Source organism: Phacochoerus africanus, chromosome 2, assembly GCF_016906955.1.
Source record: "Phacochoerus africanus isolate WHEZ1 chromosome 2, ROS_Pafr_v1, whole genome shotgun sequence".
NCBI lineage: Eukaryota > Metazoa > Chordata > Mammalia > Artiodactyla > Suidae > Phacochoerus > Phacochoerus africanus.
Window position 1 is genome coordinate 225,585,777 of NC_062545.1, and position 16,935 is coordinate 225,602,711.

The window sequence follows — 16,935 nt, forward strand, 5'->3', positions numbered from 1 at the left end:
TTACTTCTCTATTTGTTGTTCAGTATTTCTCATTTCTAAATTCAAAACTGGAATAACCCTAGGTTACTTTTCACCAAAAATAGATGGAATGATGGGAACAAGTCCTTAAGAACTCCCAAGTGGCAGGGAGGGGAGCCAGTATTGATGATCAGTCCTGAATGTGGTGAGCAACAGGGCCCTCTGGTGGACAAGTGGGCTGGTTCTCTGCAAGGAAAATGGCAAAGAGAGGTTGGCAGTGGAGAAGGGGACTTGGAGGAGAAAGCCTCCACAGAGGGAGACAAGGGCAAGGGCTTGCCTCATTGTGAGTTACGGCAGCTCTCACCTGGACCTCGGTAGGCTTCGTAAAAGTCCGGGTCTCCCCAAGTTTCCAAGACATTCCAGTCCTCAACTCCAGGTTCTTGTTGAACAGCAAGAAGATTCTGGTTACTGGCTTTCCATCAAGGACAGAAAAGGATCGCTGGTTCTATTGCAAACAGTAACTTTTTCCCTTTCGGTCCTTTGCCATGTGGATATTGAAGTGATCTGTTCAGTTACAATAAATTGCTGATGATGACAGTATGTCCCCTTCAGTTGCCTGAAGACATGGCAACTTTTTTATGGTTCTTTACTTCATTGCTCATTTACGGTTATTTCTCTTTATGTGAATATTTTTAACCATGCCTCTGACTTTTTTAAAGTGCCCATCCTCTGGCTTATCTTAGTTCTGGACAGTCTTCTTCCTGTCCTTATAGCTCTCTTTGCTCCTATTCTGTCTTTCTCATATCCAGAGTTTCAGATTCAGTTTCCTTAGGGGGCCAGGCAGTTTGCTAAAGAGAGTGACATGTGGGCTGGAGGAGGATAGTGGCAAATTAGAGAGCATAGACTGGGTACAAAGAGTACTCAGCTTCAACTAATTGCTGCCATGTGAGAATGCAAGTTCAAGGGACAAGATCTTTTGATTTTGCAAGATAATCAGGAACACAGGGGTTTTATGTGAAATTTCCCCAATGTTTAAGTGGGGAATGTTCTTTAAAAAACACTGCCAGGCCAGCAAGACACATCTTCAGCTCAGACCCAAATAGCCAACTACTTTGCAACCTTTATTTTGCATGTTCCTTTTCTTTCTTTCTTTTTCTCTTTTTTCCTTCTTAGTGCCACCCCCAAGGCATATGGAAGCTCCCAGGCTAGTGGTCAAATTGGAGCTGCAGCTGCTGGCCTATACCACAGCAATGCAGGATCTGAGCTGCATCTGCAACCTACACCACAGCTCACAGCCATGCCAGGTCCTTAACCTGGGGAGTGAGGCCAGGAATCGAATCAGCCTCCTTATAGATGTTCTTAACCCGCTGAGCCATGACAGGAACTCCTGTATGTCCCTTTTCTTTTTCAACATGTCCAGGCTTCTTAGAACAAAAGAGTTATAAGTAATCATATATAGGAAAGATTGGAGTCTCCTGTGGCTTACCTGTTTAAGATGGAGCCACTTTTAGATCTAGCATTTTCATTCGTCAACCCCATATTAGGTAAGGAAAAACAACAATTAAAATGATAAATCCTTTATGGCCCCTGCCCAGTTTCAAGGAACATACACTCGAGAAAGAGAAAAAGATAGATTTCTACCACAAATGGACATAAAACAGTATAGTATGTGTCAAGTGCTCTAAGACTGCTCCCTAACAAAAAAAAAAAAAAAAAAAAGGAACGGTATATGTTCTGGTATTCAGAGACAAGAGGGATCCTTTACTACTTGGATGTTCTAGAAGACATGATGAGAGAAGGTAATGAATTTGGAATATGGACATGATTTTTTTTTCTTATTAGGGCTCCATCTGCAGCATATGGAAGTTCCTGGGCTAGGGGTCAAATTGGAGCTGCAGCTGCTGGCCTACACAGTCACTGCAGCACATGAATGTACACCACAGCTCCCAGCAATGCTGGATCCTTAACCCACTGAGCAGGGCCAAGGATTGAACCACATCCTCATAGTTATTGGTTGGGTTTGTCACCACTGAGCCGCATTGGGAACTCTTATAGGCATGATTTTGACAGGCAGAGACAAGAGAAGCAGGAGCCATGCTACATGGTGATAATTGTGAGGGGTAGCAGCTCAGGGAGAGAGATGGCTAAGAAAGCAGTGTGGGGGTAAATTCTAAAAGGCCTTAAATGCCAGGAAAGAGATTTTAATTTTGTTCCATTGATGATAGGAGGCCATTGGAGGTCTTTGAGAAGAGAGAGGCAATCAGAGCAATGTGTTTGTTTGATTAATCAGATGGTGATTATCTCAGTAGATAGAGGACTGAAAGGTAGAACAAGAAAACAAAAAATGCGCTGAAATAATTTCTTTAGTTACATCAATGGTCACTTACATGAGGAATTGGGATTAGAAAAAAGACCAAGAAAATTTTCACTTCCTTCTTTTAAAAGTAAGGTTTAGCACTTTGGGAAATGACAAAAGATTTGGATTTTCATATGTCCATCCATATTTTGGTTCTGAAGACACAGAGCCCATCTCCACTTGTGGCCATTGTAGGAATGACACTTATAATGAGTGTTAATGTGTAGGGTGAGTGATGAGCTATCATGACAGATTAATCCATGCAGCTGCATGAGGATTGTAAGTGACAGTTGGGTTAACCCAAAACAATAATATGGTATTACCTTTTTAAACCTTTGTTTAAATGAATAAAATAACTAACAATGAGTTGGGGTTGCAAAAAGAAACACCTGATGACATTTTAGTAATTTATGGAAGTAGGCTGATTTTTAGATTGATTTTCTGCCATATCTTAAAAATCTAGTGCAAGGAGTAGAGTCTTGAATGACTAGCACATTAAAATTGCAGTAATCCTTGTCATAAGGTTCAGCATGGGGAAGTGTTAGAGAATTTTTTCCATATCACTTATTTTAGTTCCATATTATCTTCCATCACCTTCTATTCTAAGAGATTGTATATAGTTCCTGGTGTGGCATGGTGGGTTAAGAATCCAACTGCAGCAGCTCCAGTCTCTGTGGAGGTGCCAGTTTGATCCCTGGCCCAGCACAGTGGGAAAAAAGGAACTGGTGTTGCTGCAGCTGTGGTGTAGGTCACAGCTAGAACTTGTATTCAATCCCCAGTCCCCAGGAACTTCCATATGCTGTGAGTGCTGCCATAAAAAAAAAAAAAAGTTCCAAAGTCAGATCCTCTGGGTAACTGGTATCATAATTTAATAATTATTTGGCATGATTTTTCATTCTCAATAATGGCAAGGACTAGCTGGCTGGAAGAACACATATTTCTCAGGAGAGGCAACAGACCTGTGGACTAGTATCAAATCATCCATTTGACTATGTTAACTGAGTGTGATCCATCCTTTGAAGAAAGTACCACCCTTAGTTCTTCCTCATTCTCATCTGTGACCACAGACCATTAGGACCATATTTGCATCAGCAAGGGATAGAGAAGGAGGACCAGGCTAGGAGTCAGAAGGCTTGTGCTCCAGACCCAGTTATCAGAGCACTGTATTACTTTGAGTGGCTAGCAGGCATTCGTAAGACATTTGGTTCATGCCATAAGAGCCTTGAAATTCAGCCCTCTTCAAATCCCTTCAAAACAACTATAAGCATATTTGGCCCATGCCCAGTGGTTTTGGACAGGACCGAATATCAAGGACCTTTGGCATTTACCAAACGTCCTATAGACCAAATGTCTTATGGACATTTTGGGAAGGGTCAAATGTCCTATAAGGCCTTGGGCAATCCCTAACTTCTCAGGGTCTCCATTGGTCTGTTTGCAAAAAAGGAATTTGAATTCCATGATCCCTAAGGTGTCTTTGAGCTCTAATATTTTACTCTTCTCTCTTGACTGAATGCTGGTACATCAAAATTTCTTCATTGAGATCTATGTCTTTTTTTTTTTTTTTGTCTTTTTAGGGCCACACCCATGGTGTGTAGGGGTTCCCAGGATAGGGGTCAAATTGGAGCTCTAGCTGCTGGCCTGAGCCACAACCACAGCAACGCAGGATCTGAGCCACATCTGAGACCTGCATGGAAGCTTACAGCAATGCTGGATCCTTAACCTACTGAGCAAGGCCAGGTGTCAAACCAGCATCCTCATGGACACTAGCTGGGCTCATTAACTGCCAAGCCACAATGGGAACTCCTGAGATCTATTTCAAAAACACTTTGGGGAGTTCTCATTGTGGCACAGCAGAAATGAATCTGACTAGAAATCATGACGTAGTGGGTTCGATCCCTGGCCTTGCTCAGTGGGTTAAGAATCCAGTGTTGCTGTGAGCTGTGGTGTAGGTTGCAGACATGGCTCAGATCCTGTGTTGCTGTGATTGTGGCATAGGCCAGAGGCTACAGCTCCGATTTGACTCCTAGCCTGGGAAACTCCATATGCTGCGGGTGTAGCCATAAAAGACAAAAGAAAGAAAATGCTTTGGATTGAGGAGTTCCCTGGTTGCCTAATGGTTAAGGATCCAGCATTGTCACTGCTGTGGCGTGGGTTCAGTCCCTGACCAGGAACTTCCACATGCTGCTAGCGTGGCCAAAAAGGCTTTGGTTCCTTCCTGAGTACATAAGAACACATTGCATTTAGCTTTAGAAAAAAGAAAATGAAGGACTAAGGAGATTAAGTAATAAGAAAAAGAGAACTTAGCTTTTCTAATATGTTGGAGGAGATTTTCTAATATCCGTGTCAAGAGGTAGGCATGGTTACGTAGTCATCCCTAAGGAGCACTGAGACTCAGAGGTAGGGTGTGTCATCCCTGCCATAGGTGCTCACCTCTCCCACCCCTCCCCACTCATCTCCTCCTCTCCATCTTTCCTATCTTTTCTCTTCTTCATTGGCTACTCTAAAGTACCTACCAAAGGCAGACAGCTTTGCCCATTAGCCCTGCTTAGTCCCTAGACATCAGTACAAGGGCCTAAAAAAGTAGTTGACCCTGGGCCTAGAGGGAAGGAATCTAGGTAGATTTTACCCCCCTTCCAGCAACCCAGTGGATTATATAGTCAGCCTAGTCAGAGACTGAACTTCAGAATGTGGCTTCTTTGTTGATCACTCATTCATTCATTCAACAAACCCATAATAAGCACTCTTTATAGGTCAGGTATTCTTGCATATCCTGGTGATAACAAAAATAGTCGCTGACCTCAAAGAGATCACAGGAGCCAACTCTTCTAAAGTGCTGTTTCCTAGAACACCAGTCCTTGAGTACAATAATTTTTTATATGAGACAAAGGCTATATATATGTGATCAGATAAACTGGAGAAACCCTGAGCTAAACAGATTTCTTTATTTCAGGACTTTTCAGTGCCTTTAACATAGTCCTGTGTTAATGTATATTATTATGGAATTTCTCAAAATATTCAAATGCTGAAATGCTATGTAAACATGCACAGTGATATATGATTAATAGAAGTATGAAATAAATGGTACGTGACCACAGATGGGTGAAAGACCACCTTGGTTTGGGGGTTCAGGGAAGGCCTTGTATAGGAAATCATATCAGAACTGGAATTTGGCCAGATGGATAAGATAAGTGCAGAGTATGCAAGTGTGAGAGTGCGTGGATTATTTGGTGGTCGGGGAATATTTGAGTGCCAGGATGGGTGATGATGACAAGAGAAGGCCCTAGATCCCAGATTATGCTTCTGAGTATGATCAGTAGGAAGCCTGGATGCCTGCATTCCACTCACCTCTTACAGCTCTTCTCTGCTATTTCACTTTGACTTCTCTTCCACTTTTGCCCAGTCATTAGCCAAACAGCTTTCTCATTCTCAGCCAACACACACACACACACACACACACACACACACACACACACACACATTCATTCACCCTCCTCATGTATAGACTCCTATGTAAGACTTTCCTCTACATAGGATGGGGCTAAAAAAGATGAGCTCTAAAAATGATAAATGTTTTATTTAGGAAGTTCCCTTGTAGTGCAATGGGTTAAGGATCCAGCATTGTCAGTGCAGCAGCTCAGGTCACTGCTGTGGCATGGGTTCGATCCCTGGCCCTGGAACTTCCCCATGCCACGGGTGTGGCCAATAAATCAATAAATACAATAATTTTATTGGAAAAGCCCTCTGCTCATATGACTCAGAGGCTTAAACAGGATAGCTCTTGGGGAAAAACTCCAATGCTCTAAATAAGATAAAGATTGCATTTCTTATTACATTTGCTTCCCACTAGGTGTATTGATTTTCCCTGAGCTCCATCAGTTCAGGTGGCAAAGGAAAGATTAAATAGTTCAGATGTCTGCCTGCAGCAGCAGATTTTGCTCTATAAAATCTCATCTCCTGTTAGGTCATATCCTGGAAACAGCTTATGCCTTTGCTTTCAGGTGAAAACTGGAGAAACCAACAGCAGGGGTGAGGGAAGCTGTGTGCCTCCTCAGGCACTTGAGGGCTGCAGAGAGGATTGAAGGAAGTCTTCCCCAGTGGGCTCTGGCCTCTGTGTTGTAGAAAAGGGAACAGTGAATGTAATATGTGCAAAATATGATGCGGATATAAGTCCTCCTTCATTGAGCTGTGAATTTTTAACAGTCCCAAACCGTGAGTCAGATTTTTCAAATGAGCACAAATGTCTCCAAGTTCTTATCTCCTGGTGGAAATACTACAATGAGGCACTAAGATTATGGTGGGACATCTTTGGAATATTGAAGGGCATGGGACATTATCTTGCTTTTTCTTAATTCTGATTCATCGCATATGGATTTTTTTCTTTGTTAATATTTTATGAAGTGAAACAAAATCCTTCAGGGGGTAACCTACTGACAGCTCAGATCATTAGTATTTCCTACCTGCATTAGCAAAAGAAGATAATTGTTGGAAAGATAATGAGGGACAGCTGTTTCTTTGCTGAGATTTTCAAAATCAGATCTGCCTATGGTGCCAGTGTAGAAGGAGCTAAACAAGGTTTCAAGACGCAAAAGAAAATCAGAATTGTTTTATTCCCTGAAAGACCATGAGATGTATGGGTCGTCTTTCCATAACTCATGACACTCTTTTCTCATTTCGGTTTGGATTGTGTTCAAGCATCGTTTTAACAGCACCTATTCATTCTTTCTCTGCATTGATTCATTTGGTTCTTTGCAAAAGCACTCAGTAGGGAAGCAGCTTTATTAATTTTCTTCCCATCGCCTTGGTGCAAGCTCGGCTGCATCTCTTTTCTCTGTCCCTAGGTGACTTTACCATAGCTTTTCAGGTACTTTCAGGTATTAACAAATAGCCTCATTTTTAAGGATTAAGCTCAGTCTAGTCAGAACTCCAATTTTTCATCCAGTTCAAATCTTCCTGTAGACCAGAGCACAGAGCAGCAGCAGAGAAGGGATTAGGCTTTATTTCTTCATCTCCTCCCCTTTGCTCTTTTCTTCCTCTTCCCCTACTCACTATGCCCCTCCAGAGTTGGGGGAGGCAGGCTGGGGGTGGAACAGAAATGGAAGGGAAGGTGACAAAGGGTTCTATGTGACCCGTGTTGTTTAATCTGGAGTTAGTGCCCTTCACACTGCAGGTGGCCAAATGCTGGCTATTTCTGTCATGGCCAATGATAAAAATGATGTACTCTCTGAAGGCCATCAATGAATCCCCCTTAGTACCTGTTAGTAGGTACACCCCACCAGCCCCTTTCTGTTGGGTTACCACCCCACATGCAGCCCTTTTGAGAAGAATCTTTTAAGGCAGTCTAGCCCAGTTGCCTTCTGAGTTGCCCACTTAGGTTTAGGAAAAACTCAAACCTTTGCTCCATCCAACCCTGGAAGTACAGCTAGATCCATGGCAGCAAAATCCTTTCTCTCCCTGCTGCCCCCATAGATCCCTACAACCTCTGGCTGCATGCAGTCAAGAGTCAGGCCCTAGCCTCTATGCCCCACAAACTGCAGGTACCACTGATCACATTCTCCCAATAACTGTGCCACCAGTTATCTCATGGCCCAAGGCAATCACAGGACCCAGGAACTCCTGCAAGCCTGGGCGGGGATGAGATGAGATGGTAATTTCCCTCCCCTGCCCCCTGTACAAGTGGTTCCCTGAAGCCCCCATCTCTTGGATCAGGTAAGAAAAGGAAAGCAGTCCCCTCCTGTTCCCTTGGGGGGTCAAAAGGAAACCCATGACAGGTCACCTCTGTGACAGTTCTCTTCAAAGAAACTTGGTCTTCCTTCTCTCTGACCCTCTTTAGTCTTCTCATATATACATGCTGGAGGGGTGAGATGGGCTAAATCTGGTAGAGCTGGCTTAGATTCTGGGTCTGCCACAGTGTAGCATATTCAACACTGATGATCAGCACCATTCTTTAGAAAATAGAGGTATTTGCCCCCAGTTGTTCTTGGCTCTGAGGTCTTAGCAGAAGCTAGGAGAAGCCCCACTTCATGTTCTGACTCTGTCAGAGTAAAACCTACCCAAATCCTTAGAACTAAATGTTCAGAAGATGACTCTTGGATCCGTGGACTGGGAGGGCGGGCATGATAACTTGCTGTCCTTGGGTGCTGTCTCCTCACAATGGCAGCAGACCAGCTGGCATCCTTTCTTCAGACCAAATTTTCCCCCTTACCCAGGAGACAGCTTGTCCAGACAACCATGACACAGATGCAGGCGTCACAGCTGGAGCACAAATGTGGCCAACGGAGCCAAGTCACAACTGAGTCAGAGGATGCCGCTGGCATTGCAGCCAAGCCCAGGGCAATCTTTGTGGAATGCTGGTGAGCCAGACTGTTTGAAAAGAAAACTTCAGGAGCTGCCCTCAAAGTTCTTTTCCTAGTTCAAGGGAAATTGGCTGACTACCAGAGGTCTTCTGGTTCCAGATGGAAAGTCAAGCTAATACAGAGGGCTGCTGCAAGAAAGGAAGAAAATCCTCTTCAGAATCAAGTGTGCCCATGCCGTCACTGCAGGCATGATGCCAGAAGGGGCCTGATCTTTCAGCAGGATCCCCGATGATTTAGTTGATTATAGGATCCTTTCTACCTAAGGGCTGTCTATGCTTAGTTTCGTCTATGCAAACTTAAAGGATCTGATGAAATTTGCTTCTTTTAGAGATTCCGGAGGCTCTAGAACCCTGGACCAGATAGGAGGGTTGGTCTTAATGAGCTGAGCAGGGAAATTCTCATAGTATTGATACTAGACATAATTTTTTTTTTTTTTTGTCTTTTTAGGGCCACACCCGCAGCATATGGAGGTTCCCAGGCTAGGGGTCAAATCGAAGCTGTAGCTGCCGTCCTACACCACAGCCACAGCAACACAGGATCTGAGCCATGTCTGCAACTTACACCATAGCTCATGGCAACACCAGATCCTTAACCCACTGAGTGAGGCCAGGGATCGAACCTACATCCTCGTGGATGTTAGTTGGGTTCGTTAACCGCGGAGCCACGATGGGAACTCTGAGACATAATTTTCCGTGAACTCCAGGTGACCTTTCTCATTCCCCTGGGAAACGTACACAGAATGGTGCCTGAACCCCCTATCCAGTGGCTCCTCTTGCTCAGATCAGATCGTACCCACTGACACACATCCAGCCTCCAGCCCAGCCTGGGGCAGACACCTGGTGACTTGTGAATCATCCTCCTCCTTCAGCTGAGATGATAGATTTTAGGAGCTGTCTTTTGTTTCCCAGTGAGAAACAGTCTTACTCAGATTGTCAGTAAATAATACCCAACCTTAGCAATGAATGAATGGTGGCGGGGAGGGGGGGCAATAGAATGTGGTCTAGTCTAGTGGTTCCATGTGAGACTTGGTGTCAGCAGTCCTGCTCTGATTCCCAGCAGCCTCTGACTCATGTTGAGCAGGTCACATTATGTTTGCTGTTGTTTGGGATCAGAAATGGGATTGTGGCTCCCTTGGCCTAGTGTCTTGTGCATGCGTTGTTAATGAGGCACTTAGCTGTAAATCCAGGGAAAAAAATATGTCCACACAGAAGGTGGGGAAGTAGCCTTTAAAGAACGCTGTCAGAAAACTGTCGTCTATGAGGAAGACACACTCATCATGGGATGGGGTGTGAGACATTGCTCTAAACACACTCCAGATGTAGAATGAATACTTGCAAGAGGATTTGTGAGGTCACCTAGATTTACTGAGAGTCTCCTGGAGTCTTTTGTGTTGCCCCTCATCCTGGATAGACTGATATCCCACTTCGTGGCTGTGTCAGTTTGGGTCCTTCTGGAAGCAGAATTAGGTAGAATTCTAAACTGGAATTAGATAGAAAGAGACTTACTGGGGGAAATGGCTTTGAAGGATAAGGCGGGAGAGCTGGAGAGGCTGGGGCTCAGGCCACGAATCCATTAGGCCTAGAAGTCATGGTGCCTGGGAGCCATGGCATTTTTAGGGATCCACGAGAATGTTTCATTTTATTTATTTTAAAGTCAGAAGAAAAAAATGAATATAATGATAACAAACAAAATTATGAATCCAGCCTAGACTATATTCATCTTTATACAAATGTGGCAATGAAACATAGTTTTTTATGTATTTTGTGGAGAAAGAGGCCCATAGCAGTGAAAGTGCTTCAGACCCCCACAAAAGTCCCACCGTGTCCTGGGTGGGGAGAGTCTTCAGCACAGGATGGAAAACTGACACCTGTGAAAGAGAGGGGCCAGGCTGATGAGGAGTTACTGAAAAGCCCCACCTTGGGCAGAATAGCATTGCTCTGGTACCCCTGCTCTACGTGGTCATTGGCTGAAGACAACCCGATCTGGTGTGGCCTTGGCACACACGCTGCTGTGGATCCAAAGGTGAGGCAGCTGGAGACTGAAGTCAGCTATGGTCCCTGGGGCAAGTTCACATGCAGGGGATGTCAACCACCCACCTACATGGCCCCCACAATGAGGTATCAAGGAAACAAAGTATTACAGCTTCTCCACCCAGTTATTCTCTTGGAAAGAGATTCTCTTTCATTCAGAGGACAAATTACAAAGGGCATAAAAAACTCCTCTCTGCCTTTGACAGTCACACAAGTTCTCAGTGAGCGAAAGCGTGTTAGAGGGCTAACTGGCCACATGTGTTCTGCATTGGTAAAGTGTTCTGGTCAGGGCTGTCTGGCCACCAGCAGTGCTTTAGAGGACACAGAGCTTAGGAGGGGGTGTCGTGGCCTTGCTTCCTTTACAGAAGGTCTTAGCTTCTGCTCAATACACTGTTCTGATTCTTCCTTTAAGATCTCTCCCCAGAGGTGGCCAAGTGGGAGCCCAACAGCTCTTTCCTATCTTGTAGATTTATTTGGCGCACGCAGAGTTTAAAGATTACAGTGGAAGGTGTTATAGGTTGAAGTGTATTTCCTCAAAATTCATGTGTTGACGTCATAACCCCCAGAACTTCAGAATGTGACCTTATTTGGAAATAAGGCGATGTCTTTTTTTTTTTGCTTTTTAGGGTCACACCCACGGTATATGGAAGTTCCCAGGCTAGGGGTCTAATCGGAGTTGTAGCCCCCAGCCTACACCACAGCCACAGCAATGCAGGATCCAAGTCGAGTCTGTAACCTATACCACATCTCATGGCAATGCCAGATCCTTAACCCAGTGAGCGAGGCCAGGGATCAAAACTGCAACCTCATGGTACCTAGTTGGATTCATTTCTGCTATGCCATAATGGGAACTCTGGAAGTAGGGTCATTTCAACTTCATTAGCTAAAATACCAAAGCATGACGGGCCCTGAGTCCAATATAATGGGTGTGTTTATTAAAAAGGGAAATTTGGACACAGAGAGATACATGTATAGACAGAGAATACCACATGAATGTGAAGGCAAAGGTCAGTCAGTCCAGGAATGCCAAAGGTTGTCAAAGAAGCCAGGAGAGAGAAGTAGAGAAGAGGGTCTCCTCACCGCCATCAGAGGGAACTCATTTCCCATGTCTTGACCTTGGACTTCCAGCCTCCTTAGCTGTGGAACAATAAATTTCGTTAGTTTAAGCCACCTCGTTTGTGGCACTCTGTTATGGTAACCCTAGCAAACTTATAGAGGGTGTATCATTTTTTAGTATAAATTTTATTGGCATATAGTTGACTTAGAAAGTTATGTTAGGAGCTCCTGTCATGTTTCAGCAATCTGACTCCTATCCATGAGGACGTGGGTTTGGTCTCTGGCCTTGCTGAGTGAGTAAAAGATCCAGCATTGCCACGGGCTGTGGTGTAGGTTGCGGCTTGGATCTGGTGTTGCTGTGGCTGTAGTGTATGCTGGTGGCTACAGCTCTGATTCTACTCCTAGCCTGGTAACTTCCATATGCGGCAGGTGTAGCCCTAAAAAGACAAAAAAAAAAAAAAGTTGTGTTAATTTCAGCGTACATCAAGGTAAATTAGTTATACATATACATATATCTGTTCCTTTTCAGATTCTTTTCCCATATAGGTTATTATACAGTATTGAGTGGATTACCCTATGCTATGAGAAGGTTCTTGTTGCTTTTCTATTTTATGTATAGTAGTGTGTGTATATCAATCTCAAACCCCTAATTTATCCCTCTCTACCCCTCCACATCTCCCCTTTGGTAACCAAAAATTTGGTTTCAAATCTTTGAATATGTTTCTGTATTGTAAGTTGTTTTCACTTTTTATCACATTCCACATATTAGTGATCTCATATATCTTTCTCTGACTTACTTAGTATGATAATTTCCAGTTCCATCCATGTTGTTGCAAATGGCATTATTTCATTCTTTTTATGGCTGAGTAGTATCCCATGGTATATACATGTACCACCTCTTCTTTGTCCATTTATCTGCCAGTGGACATTTATTTGTTTCCATGTCTTGGCTATTGCAAATAGTGCTGCAATGAACATTGGGGTGCATGTATCATTTCAAATTATGATTTTCTCCAGATATATGCCCAGCAGTGGGATTGCTGGATCATATGGTAGTTCTATATTTAGTTTTTTAAGGAACCTCCATACTATTCTCCATAGCGGAGAACATTACCACCAACAATGTGGGAAAGTTTCCTTGAGGGTATATCATATTTTTCTTTTTCTTTTTCTTTTTTTTTTTGTTTTTTTAGGGCTGCACCCACGGCATATGGAGGTTCCCAAGCTAGGCATCAAATCGGAGCTACAGCTCATGGCAATGCCGGATCCTTAACTCACTGAGTGAGGCCAGGGATTGAACCCACAACCTCATGGTTCCTAGTCAGATTCATTTCTGCTGTGCCACCTCAGGAACTCCTCATTTTTAAATGGATGGATTTGTAGAAAAATTTGTTTTTTGAGTTTCAGTGAGAAAAGCTGGTAGCACCAGGCTGGATGTCAAGACATCAGCTGAAAGTAGAGTGTGTTCTGTCAGGGATGGGCACAGGTCCATGCAAGGGACTGGCACTTCTTACACCACTTCTTATACCATACCAAGAGTATGGGCCCAACATCATTAGATTTTCTGATTCTTCTAGAGAAACTCAATTTCTGCTTCTTGTTGCTGGTAAAATATAATTTCCAATGTTGGCAGCTAATCTGTCACTCTGTTTTCTCCCAGACCCACTCCACTTCAATCTTGATCTAGCTGGCTCCTCTGATCATCTGATTTTGTGATTTCTATTTTTTCATGGTTGCATGGCTTGGCAAGATGATCAGACAGATTCTACTTAAGCAAGGGAGATTTTTCAGAGGGTTGAACAATTTTCTACAAGAAGAAAATAATCTTTGATGTATTCATCTTTCTCCTCTGCTGTGTTGCATTGAGGAGATTTCTGAGACCATATTGGTGCTTTTAATCACCCTTTGTTGAGGACCTACCATATACCAGGCAGTGTGTGAGATGAAAAGTAAGTGTCCAGTGTGCGAATGCATATATTCTTCCTAATATCTTTACTACTATTTGGCTGAGGCTAAAAGGAATTATTATAAACCAGGAACCATGTAGTAAAGCAAAGATATTAAGCTGTAATTGTTCCGAGCTTGTAAATAGGAAGGCCATTCTATCAAAGCTACATTGCATAACACTCCTTTGTCACTGCAGCTCAAATAAATTTAGACAAAATTGCTAATAACAATAGTACCATACTGGGGAAAGCATGGTACTAAAAACATTAATGACATTACTTTATTTCATTATAATTATGTTTGGCAGTTATAATGTGCTAGGCACATGCTAACCATTTCACATACATAATTGCATTTAATATTCAGACCAACCCTGTGTATTTGATTCTCATTCTAGAGATCAGGAAATTGGAGCCCAGAGATAGTCAGTAACTTGTTCAAAGTCACAGGGCTAGTAAGACATAGAGCAGGATTCAAACTCAGGGTTTTTTAAATGCCAAATCTAAGCTCTCTCCGCTCCACCTCATGGTTTCTCTGTTTCACCAAAATGCCCTTACTGGCGGTCGGCCTCTAGGTCGAGCCCACCAAGGCTTACCAAGAATTCAGCTTCCCAGATCCTAACCCTGTTGACAGTGTTGAGTGACCTACATGTTCTATGAAAGAGGTACTAATTGTCATCTAGTTTGAATTCAGAATTTTAGTTTGACTCAAAGAACACAACTTCTGTGTAGGTTGGAAAGACATATGGGGAGGATCCCTCTGTGTGATTTTAAGAATAGATGATATGCTTGATGTGCTCTTAGAAACCTTATAACTCAAAGAAGGCTTGTTGGAGGGAGCCTTCTGGGGTAACGTTCTGTTTTTTTGTTTGTTTTTTCCCATAGCTCTGTTCAGCCTATAAAAATTCAAACACTTCACAGATGATCCATCTACCTTTCTAGATGTATGTTTTACTTCATCTAAAGAAAGGGAAAGACATACTAAGTGAAGTAAGTCAGAAAGAGAAAGACAAATATCACACGATAGCACTTATATGTGGAATCTAAAATATGGCACAAATGAACCTAGCTATAAAACAGAAACTCACAGACATGGAGAACAGACTTGTGGTTGCCAAGGGGAGGGGACAGGGACTGGGACGGACTGGGAGTTTGGGGTTAGTAGATGCAAACTGTTACATTTAGAATGGATAAACCACAAGGTCCTACTGTATCACACAGGGACCTGTGTCTAGTCTCTTGGGATAGAACGTGATGGGAGATGATATGAGAAAAAGAATGTGTGTGTGTACATATATGTTTGTATCACTTTTCTATACAGTAGAAATTGGCGCAAGATTGTAATATACTTAAATTTTAAGAAAAGTAAGGGAAAGAAAAAGAATGGTGTTTATCTTATATTAAGTAGAACACAGTGAACTCCAATATCTATCTCCCAGCTGCAGCATTCATCAACTCATAGTCAAGTTTCTTTCATCTACAACTCATTCACTTCCTCTCTTCCACTCCCATTGAATTGTTTTGAGGTAAATCCCAGGATGTGTCATTTGGTTTTTTTAGTAATTTTCCTTCCCGATTGCTTGCTCGCTTGCTTTGCTTTTTAGGGCCAAACTTGCGGCATATAGACCTTCCCACACTAGGGGTCAAATCAGAGCTACAGCTGCTGGCCACAGCCACAGCCACACCAGATCTGAGCCACGTCTGCGACCTGCACCACAGCTCATGGCAATGCTGGATCCTTGACACAATGAGTGAGGCCAGGGATCCAACCTGCATCCTCATTGATATTAATTGGGTTCGTTTCCACTGAGCCACAGTGAGAACTCCAGGATGGTGTTGTTTCATATGAAAATATCCCCACTTGTCTTAGGCTGTTTTCTCTGTATGATTTTCAGGCCACTACATGTACGTGGACTCAGTTTACATCAAGCACTTTCAGGAGGTGGCCCAGCTCATCTCCCCAATGACTACAGCCCCCATGTCTGGCTGCTTGTCATTTTATTACCAGCTCCAGCAGGGGAACGACAATAGCTTCACCGTGTATACCCGAGATGTGGCTGGTGTATATGAGGAGATCTGGAAAATGGGCAATCCAGGGAATGCTGCCTGGAACCTCGCTGAGATGGAGTTCAGCGCTCCGTACCCCATGGAGGTAGGTGTGCTGGGGGGCCTCAGGGCCCTGGCCTGGCTGCTTTACAGGGACACCACCCAAACCTGGGCGTGAAGTTTGGAGACTACAGTCTTACACTCAAGCTTTCTTTTCTTCTGTGTCTCCATCTCAATCTTCCTTTTCCCTTTCTTGGCCTTCTCCAGTTTACTCCTTTCCTCTGTATTCCCTCTGTTTTTCTCCTTTATCGCTTCATTTTCTTGAAAGAGTTTCTTAAAAAATAAGGACAAACATGGAAAAGGCAGTCAACCAACTAGATTGCATGATAAATGTCCATTGCAGAAGAATTAGAAAATTCAGAAAAGCAAAATAAACCAAAACACCCTGGGCCAACCTTGCAAAGATAAGAACTACTAACATTTTGATGTTTATCCCGGCAGAACTTTTTCCTAAGCACATATATTACTACATTCTATATATGTATTCCAGTATTGACAACCACCCAACAAAGTACATGAAAGAAATGGAGAGTGCAAGAAGTTTAGAGTTCTAGGTCCCACAGCTGGTGAGTGCCAGGGCACTGAGATACGTCCTTCACCTAAATCTGACTTAAATTTGAAGGAAGAGAGCCAGCTGTGGCTGGCACCCCTAGGACCTCTAGAATCAGTGGGTGCAGTATTGTGGTTGCGGATCTGGCCCTTAAGGAGAGTCGTAGTTCCCACAGATTATCACATCCCTTGCTTTCCCTTTGTGCTTTTTTGTTTTTTGTTTTATTTGTTTGTTTGTTTGTTTTTAGTCATTTGTCTTTTTAGAGCCGTACCCAAGGCATATGGAAGTTCCCAGGCTAGGGGTCCAATTGGAGCTGAAGCCACCAGCCTACACCACAACCATAGCAATGCCAGATCCGAGCTGTGTCTGTGACCTACACCACAGCTCATGGCATTGCCAGATCTTTAATGCACTGAGCGAAGCCAGGGATCAAATATGCACCCTAATGCATACTAGTCAGGTTCGTTAACCACTGAGGCATGACGGGAACTCCTCCCTTTGCGCTTTTTGCAATATCTTCCCTAGTTCCATTTAGAGCGCAAAAGAAGCAGATTGTCCTCTGGATGCTTTTTGGTGGTGC

General features: G+C 43.4%; 1 protein-coding gene across 2 annotated transcripts in view; it reads left to right on the top strand.

Annotated features, from left to right (window-relative positions):
• MAMDC2 (MAM domain containing 2) overlaps positions 1-16,935 on the top strand; it is a 163,400-nt gene that overhangs the window by 82,171 nt on the left and 64,294 nt on the right. For both annotated transcript variants that reach the window (XM_047767755.1, XM_047767754.1), the window contains exon 6: positions 15,595-15,851. In XM_047767755.1, the coding sequence (XP_047623711.1) occupies positions 15,595-15,851 (257 nt within the window). The remainder of the gene's footprint in view (positions 1-15,594; positions 15,852-16,935) is intronic.